The 18,337-nt window shown below is 44.8% G+C and overlaps 1 protein-coding gene across 9 annotated transcripts in view; it reads left to right on the plus strand.

Annotated features, from left to right (window-relative positions):
• The window catches only part of TNFRSF19 (TNF receptor superfamily member 19), a 117,606-nt gene that overhangs the window by 48,047 nt on the left and 51,222 nt on the right, over nucleotides 1–18,337 (plus strand). For 6 of the 9 annotated variants that reach the window (XM_073794955.1, XM_073794954.1, XM_073794952.1 and 3 more), the window contains exons 3-4: nucleotides 848–958; nucleotides 14,318–14,496. In XM_073794955.1, the coding sequence (XP_073651056.1) occupies nucleotides 848–958; nucleotides 14,318–14,496 (290 nt within the window). Of the gene's footprint in view, nucleotides 1–847; nucleotides 959–14,317; nucleotides 14,497–18,337 lie in introns of those variants that run through there. The other 3 variants (XM_073794957.1, XM_073794953.1, XM_073794959.1) reach the window with 2 other exon arrangements.

Genomic DNA, 18,337 nt, shown 5'->3' on the forward strand with positions numbered 1-18,337 from the left:
ACCATAATGGAAAAGAATATGAAAAAGAATGTATATATATGTATAACTGAATCAATTTGCTGGGCAGCAGAAATTAACATAACATTGTAAATCAACTATACTTTAATTTTTAAAAAAAGTATATTGTTAGGTCCAATTTAAGTGGCAAAATGGCAGTCAGTAGGAAAGTAAGTTCATGTTTACATGACACTTTTACTCTGAAGCATTCGGAGAATTGGGCCATAGTTATTTTCATCATTATCAGGAATTTTACTGATGTCACGATTGTCAGAATTTTTTGAATGATGAACTCTAAGTAAATGGAATTCAGCTGAAAAACTTCTGCATCAAAGCTGGGTATCAGATATGTCTGAAGGATAATAGCAGAGCTCTTGGGACTAGTATTTGTATTCCATTTACTTATTTATTCAACTCATTATGGGTGACTATGTTTTCTTAAAGAGCAAAAATATAATTCTTGAATTCAGACTTTTTCAGGTTGCAAAAGGACCTCGGTCTCTGCATAACTGTTCTTTTATACATCTTCTTACTTAGAAAAGAGAGCAGTTTCTACCTGTTTTTACCTTGGGTACTCAGAAAAGTGTCAGAAGAAGATAGCAGTTAAATCCAGAAAAAGAGAGCTCTCATTCAAGGCATACAGAGAAGAATCAGGCTTGTTGATTTAATTGTTCCACTGACTTTTCCAGAAAGTGGTTATTCTTCCTGAAGCGAAAACTGAGTTGGCCTCACTCTGAATCAATGTCTACATTCAGTGATTATGCGAATAACACTGAAGATACTATTCCTTTTTCGTGAGAAATAGAATTAACTTCCCTTAAGATAACGTGCTGTGAAACATTTATTTCAGGCATGTAGAGTGATCTGTGAAACAGGAGACTGTGGACAACAGGAATTCAGGAATCAGTCAGGAAACTGTGTTCTCTGCAAGCAGTGTGGGCCAGGCATGGAGTTGTCCAAGGTAACTGTCGGGTGTGTGGGAAAGTTGTAGATCTGTCTTTAAAATGCGTTCTTTTCAGCTAAATTCTTTCAGTTAATGACTAGTGAAGATTTCTTGGTTTGTCATGTCCCTTTAGCCAAATATTGCACAATTCCCTTTTCAATACATTCGATTCATGTGTCTTACTGAGATAAAAGAAATAGATTCTAATAACCGTAATTCAATAAATGTCATTGTTGTGTATAATTTAGTGTTTATTGTATTTTATTGAAAGAATAGAACCATTAAACAACAAGGTCCTACTGTATAGTACAGGGAATTATTCAGTGACCTGTGATAAACTGTAATGAAAAAGTATACGAATGATGGGATCACTCTGCTGTACAGCAGAAATTAACACAACATTGTAAATCAACTATACTTCAATAAAATAAATTTTAAAAAAGAATAGAATCATTAAGGTTTATTTGCTCTAATTAAAAAGAATCAGCATTCTACTAAAGATTTATAAATAAAGCATTGATAACAGAAAATGGTAATAATACTATTTACTGGGCCTTCTTTTTCTTAAAATTAAGGTTACAATTACTAGTCAAGAAAAACAGAGCCCCAGCAGTGTCTTAAGTAACCAGGCTCCAAGGTCGCAGTTCTTTTCCAAGCCGGGGTTTGGAACATTCCTTTGACAGTGCCAGTATGATTATTAATTTTCCCACTTTGAGTAGATGCTACTCCCGGGAGCATCTTCAATGTATTCATCTTCACCACTGCTTGTGAAGCAGCTGTGTTCCAACTGGGTGGATTCAGAGTTCTGGGTGTTCCTGGGCACTTTGCTGTGAGCGTGTTCAGAGCCGCACATGCATTTGCTTTATTTTCTGACCTTTTGAAGACGTTACCAGTTGTGGACAATTGATGTATCGTTTTGTTCTAAAGAATGCACCAAGGTCTTCCTGTTAGAAAAGGAACAAAAGATGTGTCTTTTTATTTTAAGTGACTTTTCAAAGAGAAGTCCTTTCCCCTACAGTCTGCTGTTCTCTGAATTTGAGTCTTGTCATTCATAGATTTTTGATCGATGGTCTGCAAACAGCAGGAAACAAAGAATTATGCATTCCACAAGCGATTCCTGGTGGATGGCCTCTCTGGGTGTTGTGTTTAATATGTCGGCTTTCAGCTTCTTGTGCCGTCCGCTTGGAAGGAACTGGCTGAATTTTGAACTCTGCGGTGTCTAGTTGCTGAAGCCCCCTGGCCGATGTTTTTTAAATCCCTGTGGATTGTAGTAACATGAGTTTTCAGCCATAGGTTTTGCTCTGTTGGATGTAAAAAGGTCCTTTATAACAGGAGGGCTGCATATCTAGGATCTGTCAACAAAGTAGTTAAGAATGCGATTGTGCCCGCAAGGAAAACAGGGATGTTTCTACCCCTCAGAGTTCTTTTGTCAAACCTCTGTGAAAATATGAACGAATCACAGATTCGAAGAGATGAGTGAATCATTTCTAAGGAATTGCTCCCTAACCTTCATCCTTTATCTAGAGAATGAAGATGGAGGTTCTGTCAGCTCGCAGTATTTTTTTTTAAATCCATCCTCTGAGATTATCTGATAACAGTTTCTGTATTTCATAACTTCCCACAGATATCCATAAGAAGTATTTTTCATTAGGTAGTAATTTTCCCCGAGTATTGCAGTAGCTGTCCAACTTTATTGGGGCAACCAAAAGGAAACAATCTGAATACCCTGCCTGTGTGTACTTATTTTAGTTATTAATATTTATGATCATTTTCCTCATCAAAAAAAGACCAGGACAAAACATTGAGTGAGAAAGAGTAAAAGTAAAGGTAACGACGCCACTGAAATATTAGATTCTCAGGACCCACTCAGAAGCACAAACTTACAAATGTAGAGCGTGTTCCTGCCTGTCCTGAGGTGTCCACCCTGCAGGCAGGCAACCCCTCAGCTTTCACCCTCACTGTCTAAACAGACCGCCCAGCTCCTTGTAACAGACACTTAGCGAATCTTTGCTCAAGGAGTGGACGAATCTGTCAGCCTCGGATGGGTTTTGGAAAAAAAGGTGACAGTTAAATCTAGTAATATAAAAGTTAACGAATGTGTGATTGTGTGTTGCAAATAATGTTTTGCCAAGTCTTTTAGCTTGGTTTTAGCTCTTAGTAAATAAAATTAGCAAGTGAGCCTCGCTCAGGGTCTAAAATGTAAAACATAAGAAAGGCAAAGGAGTCAAATACACCTATGGAAGTAAAAATACATTTTTATTTTCTAGTTAATTAATCAAGGCAAAGGATGTGAGTTTTTTTATAAACAATTACTTTGGAGCTGGAAGTTTCTAAACTGTCCACTCATGAATTTGCAATTTCTTCCTTCCAGGCTGCCTTTATTAAATTTTTAGCAAGAACATACATCTTTCAAAGGAAAGAAGAGTAAGTTCTGAGTATATTAAAATCAGATAAATCACTTAAATCAACAAGTATGTTCAACTGGTTAATTGTCACTTCCAAGCTTTGCAAATCAAGGCAAAATTTATTCTTTTCACTGAGACTAAGTTTTTGTTAAATTGTTAGATAACTACATTTATAAATAGTCTATTTGCTTGTTGCTTGGAATACTAACTATATCATTAGGGGGGTTACCTGTTAATTTGTAATGAAGCAGATGAGTACAGGAGTCTTTACTTTTTTAACTGAGGTGTACCATTTTGGCTACCAGTGGTGTTTGAAATTTTGAAAGCACAATAAATAGCAAATATTTTATAATTAGTTATGAAAAAGTAGGGAAGCTGGATCAAATTATTGATATCCACAACTAAAGTTTTCTTTATATTAAGAATTTTTAAAAGAGCATTTTCACCAAACATAGAGTTTTTAATCATCTTTATTCTAACATTATTATGTAACTTATTCTGCTGTACTAAGCATAATTGAAAACTTCTGTCCATGTTTCTACTATCATGTCTATCCAAAATAAATTCCGGGTCATGAGGTTCTTCGAATTACAAACGTATATCTATACCTTAAAACTCAAGCTTGCAAATACTTTGGGTAAGCAGGTGTAGTTAAAATTTCCATCTGTCGTTTTATTACTCCTAATTATTATTTTCTTTGGAAGGCATTCAGTCCTGCCTTTTCACGAGGTATGGCTCACTCTCCCACGGTTAGGTCTCTACATTGGGACATGCAGTTGGGCTTGTTGGAAGGTGCCGGAAGAGCTTTCCAGGGGCAGCATGTGCTCTGCTCACCTGTGGTGTGTGGTCAGCGCTCCCCGACCGCTTTTTCCTTCCTTTCAGTTGTGAGAGCGTAAGGAGTCTACGCAGCAGCTCCAGGTTCAATAAGACCCCTGATGCTTGTTGGGAGCAGTGCCCTTCTCATCTTTGGCCGCTTTTTAAACGAGTACTCATTTTCACCTTTCACCCTGGATACGTTGCGTGTGTTCATCTACAGGGTGTGTCTTAACCTAAAAAATATGGACCCTCTCTCAAAATGTCTTTAATTGTGAGTCTGTGATATATACCATGCAATGAAAATAGCTAACATTGGCCAACATGTATTATAGTGAGCCAGGTTCTCTGTGATCTTTGTATGACATAAGGAATTCTTACAGCATACGTCTTAAGTGGGGAGTATATATAACTACCCCTGTTTACAGATTAGTCTGTTTACAGATTAAGTGGGGAGTATATATAACTACCCCTGTTTACAGATTAGTCTGTTTACAGATTAAGTGGGGAGATATATAACTACCCCTGTTTAGAGGTTAGTCGGTGTGTCCACCATCACTGTAAGTAAGTGACAGTGTCGGGGGGAGGGGGGGCTCTTGGGGTCACCGTCTGCCTCCCGCCTTGATAATGCCCAAGGACAGTGCACCTGGAAGGACTTTCTGTGCTGATGCACATGGTCTCTACCTGTGCTGTTCAACACGGGTGCTACGAGCCACTGTGGTTATCGAACACGTGAACTGTGGCTGGTGTCACCGAGGAGCTGGGTTGCTTATTTTATTTCATTTTAAGTAATGAAATTTAAGTTTCCCCATGTGAGGTTATGGTTGTCATATTGGACAGTGTTGTTCTAGAATGATCGACTTCCCTCCAGAAGCAGTGGCTTCGGACCAACTTTGAAAACACAGACAAATATCCCAGCGTGTGCGATGCAGGAGCTGCTCCCAGCAGCCTTCTCCCCGCCCTCCTCCTCCGGGCAGTGCGCTTGTCCAGGTCCCCACCTGTCCCTCCCACTCCGCTGGCTCCGCCCACCAGCGCTGCCCTGGGGCCACGCAGAGCGGTAGCATCTCAGCAGCCCTTTCGGTTCCCAGGTCCCTCCCACAGAGCCCCAAGCACCATCTCTGTCGTTTCGGCTCTTTTTTAGTAACTCAGCTTAGGAAGTCGTTTTCCTGAATCTTTGGGAAAATATGTGACGGGTCACCGAGCCATTTAGAATCTGTGTGGAGGACTTTATCCCCTTGAGCCCTATTTACTCTCTCCCCCACTGCAGGGTTTAATTTTTAGTCTTTGCAAGTTTATGATAAAGATAATGAATAATGTCTTTTTCCTGTTTCCGAGGCAAAAAATACCGAGTATGATTTCCATGGCTCTGTAAGCAAGCTACGCTGGGCGTTTTGACCACGACCGTGTGCGTGAGCGTTCGGTGGCGTCCTGGGGGCTCGTGAGAGTGAGCGGGAGATGATTTTTGTTTTCCCGAAGTGACCACATTAGACTTGAATTCTCACCGTCTAGAGTTTGCCCGCCCACGGCCCCTCCTCCGCACCGAGCATTGATGCCAACAGTGTGCTTTTAACACGATCACCTCCCGGCAATAAATCAGGAAACTAGTTTTTGCATGAGCCTCTGGAAACAGACTTCAAGTCTCTGGAACGGTTTTCAAAGTAAGCTTTGCTAAGCAATTATTGGGATGACTTTAGTTAATGTGAAAAAAGTTAATTCTTGTAAACAACTGCACCCTTCCCTCCCCGCGGGTGCAGCGGGGCTCCCTATTTCTAAAGACATCTCCTCTGTGGAAAACTGTTTACATCCTTAGGAAGAAAATCACACAAAGATTAATGTAATTGTCAAGCATAAAAAAGATTCATTTCTGCCATTTAATTACAGTGCCGCTCACTGTATTTGTGTCTAATTATACCTAATCAAGCCCAGTGGTGTTTGGCAGGTATTAACAAGCTCTAGCTTGTAATTTTTCGTTAGAAAACTCAACTGTGGGTTTTCACAAACCAAAAGTTGGGGGGCTATGTCTTTGGTGTTGTTTTCTTAAAGGAAATTAGAAAGCTGATTGCTGCACACCAGCCGCACCTGAATCTAGTTTGTCGTTTCCATTTGTGTGCCCTAGATTTTCTTTATAAATAACTTCTTCTCCATCCAGTTTGAGCTTTCAAAATTCAAAGAACCCAAGTTAATACTTATTGGCTGTACAAATAAATAGTGCTTTTGACCGGAGGCCCCTGGATGTGTTTCCTGGATAATTCATGGTCTGTGAGGATCTCCCCTGTCGGGAGGCGGGCCTGCTCCCCCAGCGTGTAGGTGGGATCCAGTGGTGTTTTTTGTTCAGTTCTGGATTTGCAGAGGGAGAGAAGAAGGAAGGGGATATGAGCACTGTTTACTTTCAGTCATTTTGCTACTGGAAAGCCACCAAATGTGGCTTAAAAATATTGGGCAGAGTGACAGAGCCACGGCTGCCCCCAGCTCGGCTGGAAGAAGCCCAGCTGGGCCCAGCCCTCTCTTGCTTTGGAGCCAAGATCAGGAAGCTGCTCACACCTCCGCCCGCCCAGGGGGAAGGCTTGGCCTTACCAGCTAGGAGATGTTGCTGTGGCCCTTACAGGCTTTTGCTCCCTGGGATAAAATAATAGTAGTTGTACTAATACTGATACTGCTACTAATAATAAACTTGAGCAAATACTGCTTCACACAATATTTGTTCGTCCGTCTGTTTACCCAGCATTAGCCCTTCATCACGCACTGGCGTAGCTGCGGTGAAAGAAGAGATACTCAGTGGCACCTGCTGAAGTGGGCAGGGCAGGCGTCGTTCAGAACCTTTGCAGTAGGCATGGGGATTCTACAGCGGGAGGGAAGGGGCTGATCTCCGAATACAGCCTGGATGAGTGGGAATTCGTAGCCGAGGAGGAGGGGTCGAGTCCGTGGTGGGAATTGCTACCAGGAGACACGAGAGGCGGAGAATTTCTGACCGAAGCCTACCCGATGGGTTCTCGCTGAACACAGGGTGGGACGGCCGGATGTCACCCGGGGGGTGGGAGGCTGAGGACCCTGAGGGGGAGGGCCCTGGTTAAACTGACCCCGCAGGGCTCTTGCTGGAACTAGATTTCACGAGGCCATGCGCAGATGGGCCGGGAGAAGGTTCAGGAGGCCGACTCAAGCGTGGTCACGCAGAGAACCCTTGACGGCTTCAGGGATGTGGGCTTTGGGGAAGGCGGGGTAGGGGGCGATGTCAGATGCCAAGGGTTAGTCACTTAGTTTATGCTTTGGGGAAGTAAGTAGGAACCCTATGGCCATGCATTCTTTTCTAGCCATGTGTGTATTTTCCCACCTCAAAGTTTGTTAATAAAAAGGCCTTCCCGGTGATTCAGGGCAGTCCTAGGTATTTCCTTAAGCTTTCAGGCACCAGGTCATAATTTCAAAAATAAAGAACTGCCGTATTGTTCTGAAGCCTCAACGCGTTTCTAGCATGGATGTTAATGGCAGACCGTCCTCCATAAAAATAAAACACGTAGCTAATCCTGGAGCCCAGGCCAGTGACTGACTCACTCTTCCCTCCCCCTTCTCCTGCCTCTCCCTTAGCCTCCCACACCAAACACACACACACACACACACACACACACACACACACACACACACACAGAGTCCTTCTACTAACTGGTGAGAGGGCGAACTCAGTACAACGTGGAAAATGTCAAAGAAAACCAGAACAGGACAGAGGTTACAGCAGGAAAAACAAATTCTATTCAGGAGCTTTTGCAACAGGAGAAGAGAGACCTCGCTCCAGAACCGCATTCAGCTCCACATGCAACGTGGACACGTGGGGGTTATAGTCCCGGAGCAGAGCGGGGGGCAGGGTGGACGCTCACCAAGAGGAAACGGCGGCGGAAGGGGGATCCTGGCTGTGTAGACGCCAGGATTCTTGCTGCAGGCAGACGGGGGACCAGGCCTCACCTGGGGCGGGGGGTAGGGTGGGTGGCTTGGGAGGTCAGATATGGAGAATAAGCAGGTACTGAGGGTGGGGGATTCTGGCTAAACCAACGGGACAGGATCCTCGGACAACCGGGTTCTTCAAGACCAGACCTAAGAACAGGGTGCAGTCGAAAAAGTGGCTCAGAGACACCTGCAGACTTTGGTCAAGCAGAGAGTCTGTCAAAGGAAAGACTGAGCAGAGCCAGTGTGGGCAGCCTGCCCCTTCCTCCTGTCACCATGGACCTGTCCACACCTCTGCTTCTGTCCCCAAAGGAAGCACTGTGCCTGGGAGCTCTCCCCCTTGTGCCCCAAGGTCACATGGGAAAAACTAAAAGATCTAATACTGTTGGTATTTTCATGAGATGCCCAATTAGATCACGTGATGCTTGCCAGCTCAGTTGGCCGCGCTCGAAGGGTACCCTCTGTGCCCCAGCACCTGGGTGCAGTGATGAGTAAGAGCAGCTCCCGTGGGGTACCAACCTGCATCCCTGCGGAGGAACCCGCGCTCAGGGGCTGATGCCATCGCTCCCCACAGTGCGCCGAGCGGGGTGAATGAAAAGGAGATGCAGAATAGTTGCCCACACACGAGGAGGATGTGTCTGGGAGGTTTCCCCAGACCTGGCACAGTGGCGGAGTGGGAAGTTAGGGACGGAGGATGGAAAGACGGGTTACCATGGGACAGGGGCTGGTGACCCCCCCCCCGTCTCTCTCTCTGTCTCTGTCACTCTGTCTTTGTCTCTCTCTCTCCGTTGTTTCGCCTCCTTCCGTTTCTCTTGGTAGTTGTTTATTGAACTTAATATGGAAGATTTCAAGGCATTTTAACCACCTTGTTTTAGTGAATGAAATAAAAACATCAAGGTAGACATTTATATGGGGGGTAATTTAATTTTAATATGCTTTTTACTTTATAGCCTGGATTTCAAATAATGATGACGTCTCTACGTTTATGGTGCTTTAGAAATGTGACAAATCAGCTCTAAATGTGGTTGCTGCCATGGATGCTATACAGTAATTCTTTGGAAATAACTGCTCTGAATTTCTAGTTAATTCAAGATGTCTAGTTAATTTAACATGTGGAATGAGCACTTCATACACTTCTTAGACTCTCATGAACTGAAAATGATGATATTATTCTTAAAAGTTTAAAAATAATATTAGGCTGTGTTTCTAATAATCTTTTTTTAAATGGCAAATACTTTAGAGAAAGTATATATTTTTAAAATTTTATTGAAGTGTAGTTGATTTACAATGTTGTGTTAATTTCTGCTGCACAGCAAAGTGACTCAGCTATACATACATACGTTCTTTTTCATATTCTTTTCCATATGGTTTATCATAAGATATTGAACGTAGTTCCCTATACAGTAGGACCTTGTTGTTTATCCATCCTACACATACTAGTTTGCATCTGCTAATCCCTAACTCCCACTCCATCCCTCCCCCACCCCCCACCCCCCGTCCCGCTTGGCAACCACAAGTCTGTTCTCTGTGTCTGTGAGTCTGTTTCTGAGAGAAAATATATTTTGAATAAAATTCCCCCAAATAATCGATCTCTGTACAAGTATGGCTCATGGTACCTGCTCTGTACATTCTGGTACTCTTTTGTGATGGTGATGGTACAAAGCCTTATCTCAACCCCTCACCTGAATCTACCCCAAAGAGAATTGCTGCAGCTGCCCCCAGAGCATATAAGCTGCAGGCAGAAATAGTAAGCCGGTATCCAGGTAATAAAGGCAAAAGCTGTGATGCCCTTGGAGCCTGGCTTTGTTTTCTTTCTGTACGTGATTTGGTCCAGTGCAGAGTGAACCAAAAAAAAAAAAAGTTTCATGAAATCCTCATTCTATAAACTCTAATGACATGTAAATCACACACAACGATACATGGCAAAAACTCATCGGTCAAAGCGGTGCTTATGTACAATATAAACTCTAGACACGGCCAGGAATCAAAACAGAAGCACAAAGATTTCCCAACACTGAAGTATATGTTTTCTCAAAAGAGATGGAACTGTCAGTACACCTGTGTATATTCTTTCACGTTCATTTCTAGTCAGGTCATTGCTCTAGTTTCTCAGGACTGGAGAGGGGAAGTGAGTGGCTATAGACAGCGGGGCTCGGCAGGAGGGAGGGAGGCCCGCTGACCACGCGGCAGGGGCGCTAGAGCAGCAGAGCGGCCCCGCAGGCCCAGGACTGCCTAGTTCTTTGTATGACGGCGCAACGCAGTAGTGGATTCAACCAGGAAAGGTTAAATTCTGTCTTATGTACCCATTTTCAAAAGGAGGTACTTGGGGGCTTCCCTGGTGGCGCAGTGGTTGAGAGTCCGCCTGCCGATGCAGGGGACACGGGTTCGTGCCCCGGTCCGGGAGGATCCCACATGCCGCCGAGCGGCTGGGCCCGTGAGCCATGGCCGCTGAGCCTGCGCGTCCGGAGCCTGTGCTCTGCAACGGGAGAGGCCACGACAGTGAGAGGCCCGCGTACCGCAAAAAAAAAAAAATATTTTTAAAAAAAGGAGGTACTTGGGATTCGATTTAGAAAAATTTTTATTCAATAAAAATGTTTTAGATGGAAAGTGATGTTTGAAGTAGCCTAGAAAAAATTGGGGTCTGCAGATCCCTTTATTCCCCAGTGAAGCTTTGTTATACTGGAATCAAGAAAATCGGTCTGTTGGGCTGTAGAGAATCCAAAACAGTAATGGCCATGGGTATCATTTGTTTACGGACACCTGTGCTTGATTTAGAGTTTAGAGGCTTCATATGTTTTCCCTTTTATTCCTCAGAGTAACCCTGTAGGGCCTGCATTGTTATCCCATCTCACAGATGAAGAGTCTGAGGGTCAGAGAGTTCCCAAGATAACTTAGCTGGCAAGTGGCCGATGTGTCTTTTGCTCCAATGCAGGAAAATATACACTTTCCCCCTGTATCAGCCTGGCTTGAAGAGCAACATTTCTGACGTTTGCTACCAGTTCATAGACGCCTACCTCTTTCCCTTTGTTTTCCTATCTTCCTCTCCCTCCCTTTTTCTTTCCTTCTCTGTTGTGTGTTAACCTGTATATGAGACCCTTACAGTCCCAGCTGCCTGGATCAAAGCGTGATGTTGAAATCGCTGCCGCAGGAACTTTGAGGGATATGCCCAGCCTGAGTGAGGAAGTCCTGCCCCGGATGTCATGTGCACACGCTTTGATCCTGGGACTCGGGGTGGGAGGCTCCCTTCTGTGCCTAAAGAAAGCCTTCGGATGCCTGGGGCTCTCTCAGCAGCTAACACTGTCCTGGTGCAGATCCCACTGCTGTGCACAGCCCCCCAAAATAGCAGTGGTCTCCTTCCCGCCAAGACCAAGTACACATCCTAAGAAATTCTTTCTCAGTGTGTGTCTGTATTGTCTTCCTGATTACTAGAGATGCTTCCTGCACGAAAATCAAATCATTACAGAAGTATAAAAACTGAAAACACCTCATAATTCCACTACCCCCCCCCAAAAAAAAGATAATCCCTGTTAACAGTTCTAAAGAAATTCTAATTTGTGAATTAGTATTTAAAACTTTTCCCCACTGCTTCTGTCTGTGCCTTTGGTTCAGAACATTGTCTAGCTGGAGCCCTCAGGGTTAGGAAGGTGCTGACCTTCTGCTTTGTTTTTCTCCCCTGCTCTTTGCTGTGCTTGTTCAAGACACACATTTGAAAGACTGGCAGAGGAATTGAAGGGGGAAAGGAAGGGATAGCCCCTCCCAAATGTGAGTGAGTTCATTAGTGAGGTCTGGATTGAAGTATCGTTGCTAATATCCTTTATTGAGTGGCTTACTGCGTACAGGGAATACTATTCTTTGTGTTTTTGTTTTTTAATTGAAGTATAGTTGATTTACAATGTCGTGTTAGCTTCAGGTGTACAGCAAAGTGATTCAGTTTATGTATATATACACATACATATATATGTATATATATATATATATGTATGTATATATACTCTTTCAGATTCTTTTCCCTTACAGGTTATTACAAGATATTGACTAGAGTTCCCTGTGCTATACAGTAGGTCTTTATTGATTACGTATTTTATATATAGTAGTGTGTATATGTTAACCCTAACCTCCTAATTTATCCCTCCCTCCACCCACCCTTCCCCTTTGGTAACCATACATTTGTCTGTGAGTCTATTTCTGTTTCGTAAATAAGTTCATTTGTATCTTTGTGTGTGTGTGTGTGTGTTGGTTTTGATTTAATTTTCAGCCAATAAGTACTGCTTAGTTGACTTTGTATAAAAATATGGATGAAGAAGTTAAATATATAAATTTTATGGAGAAGCGAGAATTCTGACCTCTCTGGATCTGTGTTCTGGCTTCCGTGGTTCCCAATGAGGAAGCTGAGGTGTGATTGGGAGCCCTGCCCGCCCCCCCCCCCCCCGCTGCCCCTCTGGCTGTGTGTGGGCTCCCAGCATGCCCTCCACGTGGGGCTCTGTTTGCAGCTCGAGAGCTGCTGTCTGATTTTCTTTTTAATGGCCAGCGTTCTATAGAAACCATCACATAGTGCAGATAACCATGTTAACATTTGATATGTAATCTTTCAGACATCTTCCTGTGTATATGTCACATAAAGTGCCTGAAAGTCCCAGAGTGTAGTGGTATGAAGTCTGGCTCTGGAATTAAACCACGTAGGTTCGTACCATATGACTCAGCAATTCCGCTCCTAGGTATACATCTGAAAAAAACAAAAACACTAATTTGAAAAGATACATGCACTCAGTGTTCATAGCAGCACTATTTACAATAGCCAAGGTATGGAAGCAACCTAAGTGCCCATCCACAGATGAATGGATAAAGGAGATGTGATACGTATATGCAATGGAATATTACTCAGCCATAAACAGGAAAGAAATTTTGCCATTTGTGGCAACATGGAAGAACTTGGAGGGCACTGTGCTAAGTGAAGTAAGTCAGACAGAGAAAGACAAATACTGTATGATATCACTTATATGTGGAATCTAAAAAATACAACAAACTAGTGAGTAAAACAAAAAAGAAGCAGACTCACAGATAAAAGAGAATAAACTAGTGGTTACCAGTGGGGAGAGGGAGGGAGAGGGGCAATATAGGGATAGAGGATTTTTTAAAAAGCATTATTATGGGATTATATGAAATCATGTGTGTGAAACTTTTGAAAATTGTAAAGCGCTATATAATAAATAAATTAATTAATTTAAAAAACGTGTAGGTTCAGATCCTGGTTCTGACATTAGCAGTGTCTCTTTGGTTAAGGTGCATGCCTTCTGGGAAACCCCATACTCCCATCCAGGAAATAGGAGCATGGGAAGCGCTTTCCTCATTGTGGGGGTGGAGGAATTAATGAGATCCTGGCATAGGGGAAGCCCCTGATAAATGTTAGCACTTACTGTTAACGTTGTTGTAAGAAATGGGATCCTATTTCTCATTCTGTTTTGTAACTTATTTTTTAAACTATCATGAACGCTCGTCTATGGCGTTCTTTTTGTGACTGCATTTATAACGGCATCATATGACACGCTGTGATTGACTTAGTGCTGGAACTCATATGCAGGTCAAAGAGCCGTCTGTGAAGCCCATCCTTGGAAAGCAGTTCTGGGTTCTGATGGCCAAATCTAGAGATGCTTGAGACCTTTAGTATCACAGGGTTTGATCCAAACAAGGATTTAGTGTTCTTATAAGCGTTGTGTAAGCATCTTCCCTCTCTCAGACAGTAATAAACAGCTAACCATTCCAAGTTTCTCTAAGGGTATTGTAAGCTTCTGACGTTTCGTACGCAGCTGTCCTTGTGTTCTGTTACTTATCACAGCACTTACTTTCTGCCTTGATAAGCGACTAGGTGTCTACATATTTCCCCGACTCTAGCTTCTGAGCACTCAGATGACCAGCTGAGTTGAAGAAAGTACCGTAATTCTGCCCTCAGCTGGCGGTAATGCCGCAGCAGCGGGGGAGGCGGGGGAGAGGGAGAGCCTTTCTTATTCAAATGCTCATGCTCCTGGAATAAAGTGGATGAGTAAGTATACTTAGGTCGTAAGAGAGATTATTAGCAGGGGGAGACACATTGGAACTCGCTGAAAGAGCGGCCTTTGTGTCCAGAGAGGCGGGCGCTGGGTAGTCACCAGCCCAGTTCTCCGCCGTCTCCTCGTCCCCCTTTGTCACGCTCGCGGGGTCTGAATAGCTGTCTCTTGCCTGTTCATCCCCGCAGGAATGTGGCTTTGGCTACGGGGAGGATGCCCAGTGTGTGAGGTGCTGGCCGCACAGGTTCAAGGAGGACTGGGGCTTTCAGAAGTGCAAGCCGTGCCTGGACTGCGCCCTGCTGAGCCGCCTCCAGAAGGCCAACTGCTCTGCCACCCGCGACGCCATCTGTGGGGACTGCCTGCCCGGGTATGTGGCCCGTCCTTCCCGCGTAATGAGTCAGTTAGTCTGAACAGGCTTTTCTCTGGTTCCCTTCCAAGTGCAGATGCCCAATGATGTTAACCTGAACACACTTGCCGAGGTTCGTGGCTCTTCTATTCTCTGGGCCTCCTGTGTGCCCTGCACGGCGACAGGCAGTGGATAAGCGTGGTGACCGAGGCTCCATGTCCCGAAAATCCTCAGAGCTCCTGCAGATCGATAAAACAGAAAACATGGACAAAGGGACGAAAGAAAAAACTAGACAGTTCACAAAAGAGGCACGTGTGTGGCCTGTGACCATACAAAGATGTCCATCCTCAACATGATCGGAGAAATGCAAATACCGCCATCCAGTCGTATTTTGTAAGGCATCACTTTGGGGAGGGAGACAGAGATCCCCACCCACAGGCAGCTGACATCCTAATAAGATTTGACAAATACCTACACAGTAAATGATAAGTTGTACAAAAAGGTGGAAGATATGATTGCTATGGAAAAAAAGAAAATCGCAAGCAGCTCAGGGCGTTGGGCGTGCCCCCTGGGGGGTGCAGGGGATGCAGGTTGCAGGATCAAGGTGGGTCATCAGGATGGGCGATGCTGGAAAGGTGAGCTGTCTCTGGACACAGACCCTGGGGTGGACACGGCCTGGCCTATCTCAGAAACTGCCAAGAGGCCGAGGCAGCCACAGGAGGAGGGAGAGCGGAGAAGAGGGAGAGGCAGTGCAAGCAGTGGGGGGTGGGCAGCTGTACCGGTGGAGACCTGAAATGGGCACGTTGAAAAGGAACCCAGGCCGTGGACAGCAAGGGGACCACACCTGGGCCAGGTGGGGAGACAAAGCCCAGGAGGAGGAACTTTAACATTTTAAGTGCTTCTAGGTAACGGTTGGCCGGACATGCCAGATAAAACAGGCAGTTGGAAGCCAGAGTCCTGATGAAGCCCGGGACTCGGTGGGGCCAGTGTGGTGGTCTGTTAGGGACGAGGCATTGCTGCAGGAAGTAAGGAGGGGAGGGGACAAAGTGAGCATCAGGAGGACCTAATTAGTATCTAGTGGAGCCAGAGGAGAGATGAGGATTCCCGGAGCTTTCCTGGAACCCAGGCTTTATTGCAGAAGTAAAGCAACCAGGGCCGGCAGCATGATGGGAGCAGCAAACTGTATTACGTAGTGGCTAAGCAGTTTACGTGAATTACTGTCTGTGACGTTCACAGTGTTTTAAAAACGAAGAAAGTGAGCCTATCATTAAGGTTATTCAGGCGAGATGGCACAGGAGTGCGCAGTGTGGCTTGGACTCTGCCACCAGAATCCACGCTCCACGTCAGTGCAGACGGAGGACGCTGACTGCACTCCGCCGGCTCGTGCCCACGGGAGCAGGGATTTGACAGATGCTGCGTGCCCGCTCTGGGGCTTTTAGTGAAGCCAGAGGGCAGATAAAGCTCTGGGCCTGAAGGCCAGAAACAGGACAGGGAATAGCCTCATGGGTCAAGCAAGTCCTTATGCGAAGACTCAGAACCCAAACAGATGCAGAAAGTAGTGGTCTTACACCAGCAGCACAAGTGACCAAAGAAAAAATAGCTATATTTGACTTCATCAAAATTAAAGCCTTTTGTGCTTCACAGGATACCATCAAGAAATTGAAACAACAACCCTCAGAATTAAAGGAACTATTCGTAACTCATATATGTGATAAGGGACTATCTTATCTAGCACATATAAAGAACTCTTACAACTCAATAACAAAAAGACAAATAACCCAATTAAAATACGGGCAAAGGATTTGAATAGACATTTCTCCAAAGAAGAGACACAAATGATCAGTGAGCTCATGAAAAGATACACAACGTCAATTAGTCATCAGCAAACGCAAAAAAAGAAAAAAAAAGACCCACATACTTCACACCCACCAGGATGGTTATAACCAAAAGACAGGCAGTAACAGGTGTTGGTGAGGATGTGGAGAAACTGGGAACGTAAAATTGTGCAGCCACTTCGGAAAACAGTACGGCGTTTCCTCAGAAAGCTGCACGTAGAGTTACCATGCGACCCAGCACTTCTGCTCCTGAGCGTGTAACCAAGGGAACTGAAAACATGTCCACACGAAAACTTGTCCACAGATGTCCATAGCAGCCTTATACATGAGAGCCAGAAAGTAGAAATGACCCAAATGTTCATCAGCTGAGGAATGGATAAACAAAATGGAGTGTATCTAGCAATGGAATATTATTCAGCGGTAAAAAGGAATGAATTACTGCTACATATGACAACATGGAGAAACCTAGAAAACATTATGCTAAGAGAAAGAAGCCAATCACAAAAGAACACGTATTGTAGGAGTCCATTGGTGTGAAACGTCCAGAATGGGCAGATCTAAAGAACACAAAGTAAATTAGTGGTTGTCTAGGGCTGGTGGTTGGGAAGGGTTGAGAAGAAGGGGGAGTGATTGCCAAAGGGTACAGAGTTTCTTTTCTTCCCGATGAAAATGTTCTAAAAGTGACTGAGCTGATGTTGACACAGCCCCCTGAGTGCACTAGAGACCATTTACTTGAATACTTTAAAGGGGTAGATTGCGTGGTATGTGAAGTGTATCTCAGTGATCTGTTACGTGTTTAGAAAGCAGTGGCCTGTAATCTCAGAAGACACTGAGAGCTGTGAATATTATTCCCCAGCGTCTTGAGCTTGTGCAAATCTGATGGAAGGACAGACACTGGGCCCCCGATACCTCTCTGCTCCTGTTCTGACGGAACCGGGTCTTGACTCCTCTGCCCTCTCGCCGGGGAAGAGGATGGGGCGTCAGGGAGAGGAGGGGTCCACGGGGGATGCCAGGCTGAGCTGGGCAGTGCCCAGAGACCCAGGACTCGGTTTTTACAAGGGGGAACCCAGGCGTGGGCTGCTGGAGCGTGAGAGGGAGTCCCCGCCAAACGTGCTTCCTCGTGCTTCACCAAACGTGTTGTCACCTGAGCCCAGTGCTTTAGTGTCACGGTGTTTGCTCATTCTGTAAATAGATGCTTAGACGTGGGAAGGTTAGAAACGAGTAGACATTTGAATGGTGTTTCGTAGTTCAGTTATATGATTAGTTTAAAATCACATCCTTTCTAAGCAAGCATGAAGGTGTGAGGCAGGCAGCAATTACAGAGTGACTTCTACTCTTCCAGGTCTTCCAGGGTGTTTTCAAAGTGCTCACCCAGCTTGACTGTATTTTTGTGAAAGAGGAAAATAGTTGACACCCGTTTGACAGACAGGAAAATGGAGGCAGAAAGAAAATAAATAAATTGCATATTGCCTCCAGAAAAATGCCAAGGTCAGGCATAAGGTGGGCAGGTTTATTCCTGGTGTGACGCCTGCCCTCTGCGGCCGAGGCCTCACTCAGATCAGGATTTTCTGCTGCCCAAAGGCCCAGCCCCCCACCGGACACCGGTGTGGAAAGCCTGTCCTCTGTGCTACAGTTTGACCAATTAGGGAAATTCAGTGCCCTCGTTCCCAAATATGGTCAACAGCTTTCGGCCAGTTACTTAATTTCTCTGACATTGATTCTTCTCACCTATAAAAATATCATCTAATAATAATACCAGCCTACAGAATTGTCAGAAGGATTAAGAACATAGCTCACGTCGAGCGCCTAGCAGAGCGCCTAGTACACAGTAAGCACTAGATAAATCATTGACATTGTTACCAATTAATGTTATTGGGGGCCAGTGAAAGCTTTGCTGAAAGTGGCCAAAGGGCCTCCAGCCCCTGTTCTGGCCCACGCCCCCTTCCCTTCTCTGCCGAGGGGACCTGGGGCCCCGCCCTGGAAGAGTAACCCAGCCCCTGCCAGTTCTTTGCTGCTTTTAGTAACCG

Source organism: Tursiops truncatus, chromosome 18, assembly GCF_011762595.2.
Source record: "Tursiops truncatus isolate mTurTru1 chromosome 18, mTurTru1.mat.Y, whole genome shotgun sequence".
Lineage (NCBI taxonomy): Eukaryota > Metazoa > Chordata > Mammalia > Artiodactyla > Delphinidae > Tursiops > Tursiops truncatus.